At 36.3% G+C, this 13,217-nt stretch overlaps 1 protein-coding gene across 1 annotated transcript; it reads right to left on the reverse strand.

Annotated features, from left to right (window-relative positions):
- Positions 1–134: 134 nt before the first annotated feature.
- Positions 135–8,407, reverse strand: LOC137649979 (small ribosomal subunit protein eS10-like). The gene is made up of 6 exons (XM_068382972.1): positions 8,341–8,407; positions 1,431–1,511; positions 1,171–1,262; positions 830–943; positions 376–546; positions 135–210 (listed from the first exon to the last, which is right to left on the reverse strand). Exons 2-6 carry the CDS (start codon positions 1,480–1,482, stop codon positions 151–153), a joined length of 489 nt encoding a protein of 162 aa, XP_068239073.1. The 5' UTR covers positions 1,483–1,511; positions 8,341–8,407; the 3' UTR covers positions 135–150.
- Between the last annotated feature and the right edge of the window lie 4,810 nt (positions 8,408–13,217).

Here is a 13,217-nt window from a genome sequence, read left to right on the forward strand (position 1 = left end):
AATTACTCAAGCTCGTAAACATCATGATTTACCAATTCCTTGAACACTAGTCTTGAAAAAAAAAAATAAAGTATGCATTTTCATTACTAATTAATGATTAACCGTATATTTCCTAAGGAGAAATGAAATAACAGTTCCTTTCTCATTTATTTATTGAGGTCTTCGGCTACCACGTCCAAAGCCGCCACCACCACGGCCAAAACCACCACTCTGAAATTACGAACACATTGCCTTTGATTAGTATCAAATTAATTAAAACCGGTAACTACAGGTATTCAATATCGCACCTACAGTAAACTTAACAACCACCCTGCAACATGCAATTTCAAGGTAGAAAAATCTTTTTCAATTCATGTAACTATAATCAACACTTACGAATTCCATAGAGGCGGAGCCAGCACCAGCATCGCCAGTCTTATCGACTCCTTGAGGTGCACGCCTGTAGGCGTCGCGTGAACCTTCTCCACGAGGTCCCTCTGGCCGTTGCTGCATAGGCCTTGGTCGGCCTTCCAAGCGGGCTGGCTTCTTAAGAGTAGCTGGAACAATCTGCAAGTAAAAGTAGTTAGCCTTCTAATTCAATATGCAAAATACCAACCTATAGTGTTATTTTACAGCTTGGGGTTTTCAAATGTATACAAAATTACTTAATATATATAAAAGAATAAGTTGAAAAATCCTCAATATTGAATAAAGGTAAAGGTAAATTTTAACCATCTTATAGGTACATTTCCTTCACAAAATGTCAATTAGGTACTGTAACGGAAAAGTTAAAAAACGTATTACAGAAACAAAGTTATGCTGCTTCAACAAGAACACCTATTGAAATTACCTCAGCTGGCAGATGAAGGAAATCTCTCAAGTACTGAATACCTTCATTGGTAAGCCTCCAGTAATAGTGGCGCCAAGCAAAATTCTGTTCTACATAGCCACGTGACTTCAAGCTCTGGAAACAAAATTGTATTGTCAAGAGGATAAAGGACAGTCGGTAACTATGTATCTAATCATATCTAATAAGACACTTCATGTACCAAATATAGATTCTAACAAACCTTGATTTTGTTTTTGAGTCTTTAAACAGCATGACATTTTAGTGTCTTCACTGACAAATATTTGATTTAAATGAATCTTGAAATAGCCACAAGTAAATTTTTTTCTGGTGAAATGCCTTACCTGCAGAGCTTTGATCACATGAAGGTTTGGGATCTTTTCCAATTCAGGATGTTTAGGCATAAATAAATCTCTCTCCGCTACCATGACACCCTCTGCAAAGGAAAAGTTAGTATTATTTCTAACGCCCCGGAACAACAGGAAAAAAAATTACCAAGGACAAAAGTAGTTTGGAAATAAACTTAGCACGAATACTTTCAAAATATTTCAATAAACAAGAAATTTCAAAGTACAGTACTTAAGTTTAACAAAACCTGTCATACCTTTGAAGAGGTGTTCATATATAGCAACTCTGTTGGCTTTAGGCATCAACATCTTGGGAGGTCTTTAGTCCGAAGACACAACTAGAATAAAAGAAAATAGTTCTCAGCTTCTGAATGTACTAAAGCAGATACAGTACTTTATTCTAAAAGTAAAAAATAAATACTTCCCCATTATTCTTGGCCCATTTTCAGGCACCAGACTACATTATCCACCAGTTTGTTTCTTAGGGCCATTATATTGTAAGCAAGTTAGAAGGTACCTAATATTGGACACAGAAGACAGAAGGTATTTAAATAAATTTTACAATGAAATACTTTCCTACTTTTACAAATTCATTTCCTGAATATATGGGGGTATCAGACGAAAAATGCAAAAATGGCGAGAGCGCGTATACAAAATATTTTGTCAAAATTCCTTTCTTAGGGCAATTAGTAAAAGTAACTCGATAAGCCAAAAACACTGATCCCTAATGAAAAATGCAGCATTTCTTTTGTTATTGTATATTATGACAAGTATTATACTTTAATATAAAACAAATTGTGAGCAATGGCATCTGTATAGATTCCATGAGTCACAAAACAGGAAGTTATGATTACACACTTCGGTGCTAGCACAAACTTCAGAGTACTGTACACGTTTCAGTTTGACCTCTGACATTTGTTTGCTTTAACGTCTTCCTCTTCAGCAAGAATTTCAAGCCAAAGAGGACATTAGTAAGATAGTTGTCCAACCAGAATAAAGGGCCCTACATTTTATGTTCCCAACCTTTATTCCAGGCAGCCCTCGTTTATCGAGGGTTCTTGCTTCGCGGCCAAGAACAATGCAATACCTATTAATTAAAATTCTCATAAAAATCGCGATAAAATTCTACCTGGGTGATGATTTCAAATAGCCCGCACTCCTTTAGACTGGGAGCACTGCGCGCCACTACCTATCTCTACACCCAACTAGTCCTAGCTCTGTATTGTACAGTGTACATCCATTTACTGTGGTAAAAAGTTAAGTTATATTTAAAATAAACCGGATTTTGATTGAACTGGTATTTCACTTAATTGTATCCAATAATAATGCATCTAATATTCACATTGTAGTATATAATTAAAAACAGCGAATAACAGTCTCATGCATTATTTAAATTCAAATCGGCTGATCAACCCTGCAAAGTGCATTGTCAACCTCAATTTTCAGATCAAATAACTCGCTTAATAGTAAGGCATGCTACCTTAAGAAAAATTAAAATTACTTGCTAAGCTAGAACTCTAGTTGGTAAAGGGACTCCAACAGGGTAAATAGCCAAGTAATGAAAGGAAATAAGGATAAATAAAATATTTTAAGAAGATAACATCTACCGTTACAAAGAGGAAAGTGGCCACTGAACAATTACCATGCAGTAGTTAATCACTAGGGTGAAGAAAAATTATTTGGTAATCTGTGTTGTCAGGTGTATGAGGACAGAGGAGAATCTGTAAAGAATAGGCCCGATTATTTGGTGTATGTGTCAGCAAAGGGAAAATGAACCGTAACCAGAAAGAAGAATCCAATGTAGTACTGTCTGGCCAGCCAAAGGACCCCAACTCTCTAGTAGTAGTATCTCATATGAATTTAAAGTTTTCTGGCATCCTGACATCGAAAATTTTCTAGAATGCAATAATGCTTCCGAAACTATCATAGCAGATGTTTAGAATAAGTTAAAAAATACAAAATTTTTTGCAATAGATTATTGTCTATCAGTTGATCTGATCATGGCACTTTAAATATTAAGGTTGATAAAATACACCTGCCATATAACAAAAGTACATAAATGTTTTATTAAAGGACAATTAACTATCTAAATAATCGTAATTTTCTAGAATGCAATGATACTTCCAAAATGAAATCGAATAATTCAAGATTTTATTTGAGAGAGAAGGAGATATCAGCTGTTGAAAAGTAATCGAATGCACTGCTTTTGTTTGTTTATTTAAAAGAAACAATTGCTATCAAGATAACTGATCAGTTCGCAGGTCACACAAAATCAAAAACATTAAATCGTTACATTATGATAAACGTGAATCACAACTAAATCTCTCCCCTACACAATAAAAGCGATGGGCAGCACTAAATTATATATAGAATAAACTGTAATAAAAATGGTACTCAAATTATCTTTAAGCGAACATTTTGCGACAATTGCGGTTCCTGCCTCTCAAATTACACACGATCGTCCTCTAAGCATCAAACTGATCGATGAGTAATAAATTGAACCACATTGCACAAAGAAAACCTACAGGACATGAGTCTGTCCATCATGATGGTTAGCGTTAGAAAGGCTGACTCGGAAGCACGGTCAGGTCAATCTTAGGTCACGGCGGGGTTAAAAATTTTGAAATCACACGGCCAACAACAGCAGGCCTACAAGTGGAAATACGTCTGTCTACCGCAGCAGTTAGCGTTAGGAAGGCAGACTCGGAAGCTCGGTCAGGTCAATCTTGGATCGCGACGGGGGTTAAAAATTTTGAAATCACACTCCTAACAAAAGTAGGACTACAAGCGCACGGAACAAAAGGTTTAGTTCGGGTGGGCTGATTGACACTGGCTTAACCTCCTAAACATCTTCTAGATATTGCCTATCCCAACCTTTGGTTATACTTATAACAAAATAGTGGTTCGGCATAACTCCAGGAAGTGTCCCAACGAACTGCATGTAGATTGTTTGGGATTAGCGATAACATAAGCCCAAACTTCACTAAATTTCCAAGCTTGCGCCACCAGCTGATACACGAACGGAGTGCCACCTAACAAGCGTTATTCTAGTCAGGCAGGAAGCAATGTTCGGGGGAAATTTTTACTATCGAGTAACTTGGCCGTGGCTTCAGCGACCGATGCATTATAACAACCTTTTCCCTACCAAACCTTTCATTATAATTATTACAGCAGTATTAAATGCCACTATAAAGAATGTGTCCCAACCAGCTACAAACTTAACCAAGAAGTAAGAATGGATGTTGAGAAGACAGCATTAAATTGTAAAAACGAATGCTTCATTGCCGGGGATGACACAGGCTCTATCTATCGGGAAATTTTGAAACTAAGCAGGAGCTACCCGCAACTTGTGTGCGGACCGGGTTGAACTTGGAAAACATTACCGTGGTAAAGGTAATTCATATGCAAAATAACTTCATAAGGTATACTGGATAATAATAAAGAACATTTTCCCTTTAAAGAAAAACAATAACAAGTAATAAGAAAGCTATCGCCAGTCCAAACAAATCACATTCTACCTTGGTAAAACTTTACCTACGCACAATAATGTAAGGTAACCTCAGTGTCCAGTACGTAGTATACACGTGTACTGTATATATATATATATATATATATGATTATAAACTGTTGTAGAAACCAAATTAAAACAATATTAGGCAGTATTTACCGTTACTCGTCAGCTTAGGTACCCGCTTATGGCAAGGGGCAGTGGTAACTTTTTAGGTTTAGAGTTAGCCCACCCTAGTGCGGACTCTACTCGCGAAATTTCCTTTTCGTGCCTGTGTCTATAACCAAACTATCGAGAAGGAAGGCTGACTATTTTGTTTTCAATATTGGAATATAATATACTGTACAATACAATAATATAACTATAATTTGTCTGATAATGGGAAATAGAAGCCTAGTCCACATTCAAAATGAAGCCAGACAACTCACCCTTGTGTACAATTGATATCACCAAGATACTCGCCCAGGGGTCTAATGTGCCTAGTTTGATATGTTTCCCTTGCAAGAACATAAGAGCATTGAGATAATGTTTGTGAGCAAAGCAAACACCAATATATCATTAGCTAATTTAACCCAAATTGTGATGTGTCGATCTTACAGACACGTTATGAGCTGTGATTGGATGACGTCGATATTATTGAAACTTTTTCAAATTTCGTGGGATTCTCTTTCATACCTCCAGGGATAAGCTCAGACATATATACATACTACTGTATAACCTGTGATTTGGCATGCGGTACTTGGCAAGTTGCGCTCACAAGCCCTGTGGGTTATTTTGGAGTTATTTAATACTTTCACATTAGCATCAACAACTATACACTGAATGGAGTGTTTTCATTTCAATCAATTGCCGTCACATAAAATTGCACCAAATTTTGAAAAAAATAAACCAAAAAGTTAGGCAATGACTGCCTCATACAAAAACAGAAATGCTGGCAAATAGAAACGATGCAGTAACGCATTATTGTCTCACTAAGTAAACAAGGACTTGAACAGCATGTGTTCACAATTAAATCAATCGCTACAAAAGCGACTATGCCCCGTGGTAAGATTACAGTTTCAACTAAACATATCCTGTGAAAATATCTATTTTCTGGCTTAAATAGTGTGTATTTAATGAATCTGACCTCCATTTACACTATAAATAAGTTGTTCTACCGTTATGGAACACCAACCCCACCCATTCCCGACGGACACAGGTGGGAGCCCGGGAATTTGGTTGCGCAAAAACAGGACAAAACCTGATTAACACTGTCGAGATTTGTATAAGGCCACAAAACTTGACAAACTCGCCTAACCTAATAGTTCCCAGGTTACAGACCTAACAGGGGAGGGGGCCAACTCCCTGAACCACCTTCCAAGGTCACACGCTAGGAGCTTTTGAATATCTGCGGCCAGTTGCTCACGCGTTCATTAAAAATGGACATTAATTAACCTAACCTACAAGACTTTTCCTTACCTACTTAAGTAATTGGGGGGGGAACTAACCCCTGCCATCCCCTTACACTGCTTTTTTTTCCAAGTTAAACATGATATATACACGTGGCCGCTATCATACATACACCCCATAAGCTAAAAGTAAATTACAAATAAATCCTTACCAGAATTGCATTTGGAACATTTAACACTTTTAGGTAGCACTGAATGTTCACGCATGAACATATTTACCATTGATGGAGTTCCATGGTAAAACCCATGAAACCACCCAATAACGCTAAAATATAAAGAGGAACAACAGTGAATGTCTGCACAACAGAATCCATGAGTAAATGGACAACCAATGTTTTAGAAGGACGTATAAATCCCAAATTATGCTAAATCTAACATGGAAGGATAGAAAAACAGATAAATGGATACGTCAAAAAACTAAAGTAATGGATATCCTTGAAACCATTAGCAAGCTCAAATGGAACCTGAACCTGAACCGATGGACATCACGAACAACCTTCTGGACACCCCAAAGATACACAAGAAACCGAGGAAGACAAAAAACCCGCTGGCGAGATGACTTAGACCAACATAAGCAACAGTGGCACAGAATAGCTTGCAATAGAAATCTGTGGAGGAACCTGGGGAAGGCCTACATCCAACAAAGGACTTTTGAAGGCTGAAATGATGATCATGATGATAAATCCCAAATAGTTAATTGGATAAACTTCAAAGAAAAAAAATTGGGAGAAAAACTAACATGGCAGCATAAGTAGATCCTTGGGATAATAGTTAGGAACGATATTCATCAGCAAATATTTCCAAGCCTCAATTTGCTGAATATTCGTATAAGTTACTTAAAAATTACATGCGTTTAAATGCAGATATCAGAATTTGGTTGAAACTGTAATAATGCCGCACCAGGGGGGATTGCATAAGTAAGTAGGTGAGGACATGGCTTGTAGATTTGGTTGGGGGGGGGGAAGGTGCTTTAGTTGTCCATTTTTAATGCAGGTGGGAGGAACTAGCCACTAATATAAAAGGGTCCGTAAAATGTCATTATAGCCAGTCCTCCTCTGGTGTATGTAGGATAGCGGCCACATGTAGGTATGATGAACTACTACTAAGAATGTGGCAATATAAGGCGGTCGCAAAGGGTGTTAGGCCCCACTACGCTAGGTAGGGACTAAGAATACGTTTGGTAGGACACGGCTTGTAGGTTAGGTTACGTGGGGGTGTTTAAGCTAAAACATTAATGGCATGGTTAAACCAAACCAATGGAAAACCATTGTCACTTTGGTAGTGTACAAGTTTCATCACAAAACCCGAACAGGGAAGCGGGGTGTATGTATGATAGCGGCCACCAGTATGTTATTATCATGTCTAACTTAGAATACAGCAGTGTAAGGGGGGGGGGTTGCAGTCCCGTTAGGAAAGTGGGTAAGGACACGGTTTGTAAGTTAGGTTAGGGGGGACAGTTTAGGTTAGTTGATTTCCACTTATAATGAACGTGTGAGGAACTGGACACTGATATACAAAGGCTCCTAAGGAAGCTAATCTTGTTTCACTAATTATAAGATACTATCTGTCCTACAATGTGGTAATGCAATATACCATAATATTGGTTTCGTAACCGTGCAACGAGACGAAACACACTCCAACCAGACCTTGTGTTATGTCCGCCATTCTACAAATTACCCTCACGATAACTGTAGGACCCGGCCTCATGGAGTGTTCAACTAAGGACCGGTAGGCTTCTTCGCAAATTATCCGTATATATCAAAATCACATTCGCTGCTTTATTGGTGAAGTATTCTCGATTGAAAACAATAAACAATAGCTTTAATTGTATGCACTTCGAGAAATAGGATCCAAAAATATGGAACTACTCCTAGTTTTGGCAAACCTGCCCTAGCAAGCACTTGATAACCATTATTTTGGTTTAATAAGTGATTAAAACACTCGGCGTGATGCTTAAATACATTGGTCATCAGACGCGAGCTGGGATAAAAACAAATCATGCTATGAAAATGCCGCTAAACTACGAACACCAATTAAAACTTTCTCATGTAATTTACGACACGAACTCGTCATTCAAATGGTTTCGATTAATAACATTTCCTCTCCTATACTACCAACACCAACATTGACAAGACTACAGTAGCAATAGGTGAAAGGATGACTTCACAAATTAACGATAACTTAGACCAACGGGGTTCATAAGGTGCTTACCCGACGTTGAACGAATGGAAGGGTAGGAATCGCAGATGGTTGAGAGAAATAAACAAAGAAAGACTGAGCATCGGGATGCGCATCCTGCTCTCTTGATAATGCTTTTTTAATATATACATAGAATAGTAAATACTGGGATAGAAAGTAGTTGAGTAATAGATATTGATAATTAAGTAACACTCTCCCATATATTCTTTAGGTAAAACTTATAAAAATACGTTAAATGTTCAGTTTAGGCGTGAAAAGAATAATGATTATCTGGAACAGGAACATATTTTGAGTATACTTTTAAATTGCTTTCCCAACAAAATGTTTTGCTTTTTTATGCAATAAATATTTGTTTGCTTAGAATGATTTATAACTCTTGATGCAAAAGTATAATCATGTCAATTATTTTATTTCATATTACCTAAAATTTCAGTTCTCGGTTTCGTCGTGCACGTCAGTTTTTAGGATGTTCGAGTCTTTCTATGAAATATATATTTATTAGGTATTTATTTTACTTTAAGGGAATGCTTTCCTGGTCCTGTCACATATGAAAACCCTGTATCCTACTGAACATGCATGATTTGTTTGGCGTATACATTCTTACGTATTTAGAGTATAACCAATTTACCCTGCTGCACAGGCCTAGAAAAGCAGCCCTTAAAAAGGTAAAGTAGTTTTCAAACTACATTATCGAAGCACGTGGAAAACAAGAAAGTCTTCAACGTCTTAAAAACCTTAATATTTTTAGTCCTTCGGGTGTATATTTGGGAGCATGTTATATAGTCTCGTGGTCGCATATTTTAAAGTTTTAGAACCTACAGTAGAGACATATATTGGCACCAATAATTTTAATCCATTTGTAACTGTTCTCATGTTGACACAACCTATTGGCTGCACGCGTAGCAATTCTCCTAAATATTTTGAACAGCAGGTTCTGATAATAGTATGCGTTATTGCAAACATCTTAAAGTATATTCTAGCTTCAATAGGCATACAGTGTAATTCAAGAAATATAATGGTAATCCTTTCTCTGGATGGAACACCTTTTATCAATCTTGCTCTACTTATGATGTTCTGTAATTTCTTAAGTTACACTTTTGGTAAATTTTAACAGATAGAACCAAGATATATGTCTACTATAGGTTCTAAAGCTTTCAAATATGCGACCACAAGTGCTTCGATAATGTGAATTTGACAATAAACGAGTAATATTCTGTATGAAATGCAGATAAAAATGGAATATATACCATAAAATGATTGTGAAGGTCCTGTAGAGAGTAAGGTTCCCTGTAGTGTAAGACCAGAAAAGCAGCCCTTAAAGTAAAGTAAAGTAAAGAGTTGCAATAATCAATCGTGGTAAAATAAAGGTTAAATTTTTATGTAGGCTACATAGTTTAACTGGACGATATTTTGTATGCACTTCTTAAACCATTAGTACCACAGGAACCTGGAGTAATATGAGTGTCCGTGCTAGCAAAAAACTTGCGTATTCGAAATATCATAGTCTAAGTGTAAAAACACGAAGGACAGTATTTTCGATAGCAAGACCAAATTCATTGATATAATGAATTTCAGATGGTGAATGATAATCTAGGTTCAGATCCATCAACCGCCGGGTAATTTTCGAGTCAAAAATTGTTATGTACTCTGCTTTTGTTTGATTTATATGCCTAATCGTATACATAAAGAGCAGCATGTTTGAAATTAGAAAATAATAGTGATAATGATGATAACTACTATAAGGCTATTAATAATAATAATAATAATAATAATAATAATAATAATAATAATAATAATAATAATAATAATAATAATAATAATAATAATAATAATAATAATAATAATAATAATAATAACAAAAATAATAGTCTTTGACTTAGTTATCCATAAACATTTTAATCAACGTTTTCTATTCATTGAGCTACCGTTCATTTTCTTTTATGATCATGCCCTTACGGCATAGACTAAACTAATCGAATGTTTGTTTGATTGAGTGATTCTTCTTCTTCTTCTTCTTCTTCTTCTTCTTCTTCTTCTTCTTCTTCTTCTCTTCCCACATTATGTGGGGTCGATGTTTCTGGCCAGCGTTTTCCATCTACCTCTGTACCACACCTCATCATATATATATATATATATATATATATATATATATATATATATATATATATATATATATATATATATATATATATATATATATATATATATATATATATATATACCCTAGCATTAATTCTAACCTCACAAAATCCACTGGTCATATTGGTTTTGGCTAATTTTTCATGGCCGGATGCCTTTCCTGCCGCCAACCCTCCCCATTTATCCGGGCTTGGGACCGGCACCAATTGAGGCTGGCTTGCCTCCCTCAGTGGCTGGGTTATTGAGTGATTATTATTATTATTATTATTACTATTATTATTATTATTATTATTAGCTAAGTTACAACACTAGTTGGAAAAGTATGATGCTATAAGCCCAAGGGCTCCAACAGGGGAAAATAGCCCACAGAGGAAAGGAAATAAATAAACAATATGAGAAGTGATTAACAATTAAAAGAGAATATTTAAAGAACAGCAACAACACTAAAATAGATCTTTCATATATAAACTATAAAAAGGGACTTATGTCAGCCTCTTCGACTTGCTAACGTTCTTTATTAACGGTGAAGAGGGCCGAAAAGTTTTGAAAGAATAATTGGGAATTGAGAAGCAAAAAGACATTAATAATAATAATAATAATAAATAATAATAATAATAATAATAATAATAATAATAATAATAATAATAATAATAATAATAATAATAATAATAATAATAATAATAAAGGAATTAGATAGCCGAGGACTCTTCGAGCCAAATACTTTGAGAAACTATTGAAAAGAAAATGAAAATGAAGAGGACGAGATGGAACTCCATGATAGGAAGCCAAAAAGGATATCGTAGAGTTCGTTAAGGCATTCTTTAAATTGAAAAAGGTTAAGCAGAGAAATATAGACTAATTAAAAGAGTAGGAAAATAAAAGGAGAACATTAGGAGTAAGATGGAAATGAGGATGAAAGTTTTGACTTAAGTAAGAGGTAACTGGAAGTTCTTATTGGGCCAATGGATAAAAGAACCTTTAAAGTTCTAAGAGGAGCGATCGAAGAGCCATATTAAAAATTCAGAAGAGGGTAGTAAGGAGGATAATAGTGGCCATTTCTAAGAGTAAATTTGGAAGGGGAATGGCACATACCTTCAAGGGATGGAGACAGCTAAATGGACATTAGGAAAGAGAATGATGGACCAGATTGAGCGTAGGAGAAACTTCAGAGGACCAGCTATGGATGGAAATGGCCAAAACTCTAGAGATAGCACACAGTGACGATCTCTTAATTAAGAATGAGTGATTGTAAGAAGATAACCGAGATTCTTGGTAAGAAAAGGGCGGAGGAAATGATAATTCTTAGTATGTAAGTAAAATAAAACTAGGACTACTTTTTACCAGAACTTAAGAACTGAACCATTAATTATCTACCAGTAGAATAGGAAAGGTACATTTATGAATAGTTGTGGAAGCCTATTGAAAACGTCCCTGCCTGGCGATCTGATGGACTGGGGTTCGAGGTGTCCTGAACTCGATAGTTTCTTGTAGTGTCAGTAACCTCACTATCTTTTTTGAACTAAGTATGGGGGTTTGGAGGAGCTTATAGGTGTACCTGCGAGTCATCAGCAGCCATTGCCTGGCCCTCACTGGTCCTAGCTTGTGTGGAGGGAGGCTTGGAAGCTAATCATGTGTATGTGTGGTTAGTCTCTATGGCATTGTCCTGCTAGCTAGGACATTGTCCTGTCCCTTGCCTGTGCCATACATGAGCGACCTGTAAACACTACACCTCGAACAAGATGCTGACAACTTAACAATAGAGTCATGAGTGAAATGGAGGATATTTGTAAGAACACAAGCAGGAAAGGAAAATATTTACGAACGCACTTAAAGGAAATATGAAGTGAATGAGTAATGGAGACTTGATTGAAGATAATATGGCATACATGTAAAATAAATGTAATAGATTCTTCAGGTTTATTGATAAAGCAGTATTTATAGATGATTTAAGAAGTGGCACTTAGTTTAACAAGAAAACTCCATACTCATTTTTAAAGATTAACTAGATACGGCCAAATATATTAAACATATATTTCAAGGCTATCTGAAAGAAACCGACAGAGAGCTTTAAAGCAGAGGCAAATCATCATCATTATCATTACTTGGTAAGCTACAACCCCAGTTGGAAAAGCAGGGTACTATAAGCCCAGGGGCCCTAGCAGGGAAAATAGCCTAGTGAGGAAAGGAAACAAGGAAAAATAGAATATTTTAAGAACAGTAACAACATTAAAATAAACATTCCCTATATAAACTCTAAAACTTTTAACAAAACATGTGGAAGAGAAATTAGATAGAATAGAGTGCCCGAGTGTACCCTCAAGTAAGAGAACTCTAACCCAAGACAGTGGAAGACCATGGTACAGAGGTAATGGCACTACCCAAGACTAGAGATTGATTGATTGATTTAAAGTTTTCAGGCATCCTGACCCAAGACTAGAGAAATCAAACCAAGACTAGAGAACAATGGTTTGATTTTGGAGTGTCCTTCTCCTAGAAGAGCTGCTTACCATAGCTAAAGTCTCTTCTACCCTTACCAAGAGGAGAATAGCCACTGAACAATTACAGTGCAGTAGTTAACCCCTTGGGTGAAGAAGAATTGTTTGGAAATCCCAGTGTTGTCAGGTGTATGAGGACAGAGGAGAATCTGTAAAGAATAGGCCAGACTATCCGGTGTATGTGTAGACAAAGGGAAAGTGAACCGTAACCAGAGAGAAAGATCCAATGTAGTGGTGTCTGGCCAGTCAAAGGAC

Source organism: Palaemon carinicauda, chromosome 11 (assembly GCF_036898095.1).
Source record: "Palaemon carinicauda isolate YSFRI2023 chromosome 11, ASM3689809v2, whole genome shotgun sequence".
Taxonomy (NCBI): Eukaryota; Metazoa; Arthropoda; class Malacostraca; order Decapoda; family Palaemonidae; genus Palaemon; species Palaemon carinicauda.

Coding starts and splice junctions, on each gene's coding strand:
- LOC137649979 (XM_068382972.1), bottom strand. CDS start 1,482: ATGTTGATGCCTAAAGCCAACAGAGTTGCTATATATGAACACCTCTTC. Junction 944..1,170: donor ATGTGATCAAAGCTCTGCAG/GTAAGGCATTTC, acceptor TTTTGTTTCCAG/AGCTTGAAGTCACGTGGCTA. Junction 211..375: donor GCTCCGCCTCTATGGAATTC/GTAAGTGTTGAT, acceptor TCGTAATTTCAG/AGTGGTGGTTTTGGCCGTGG.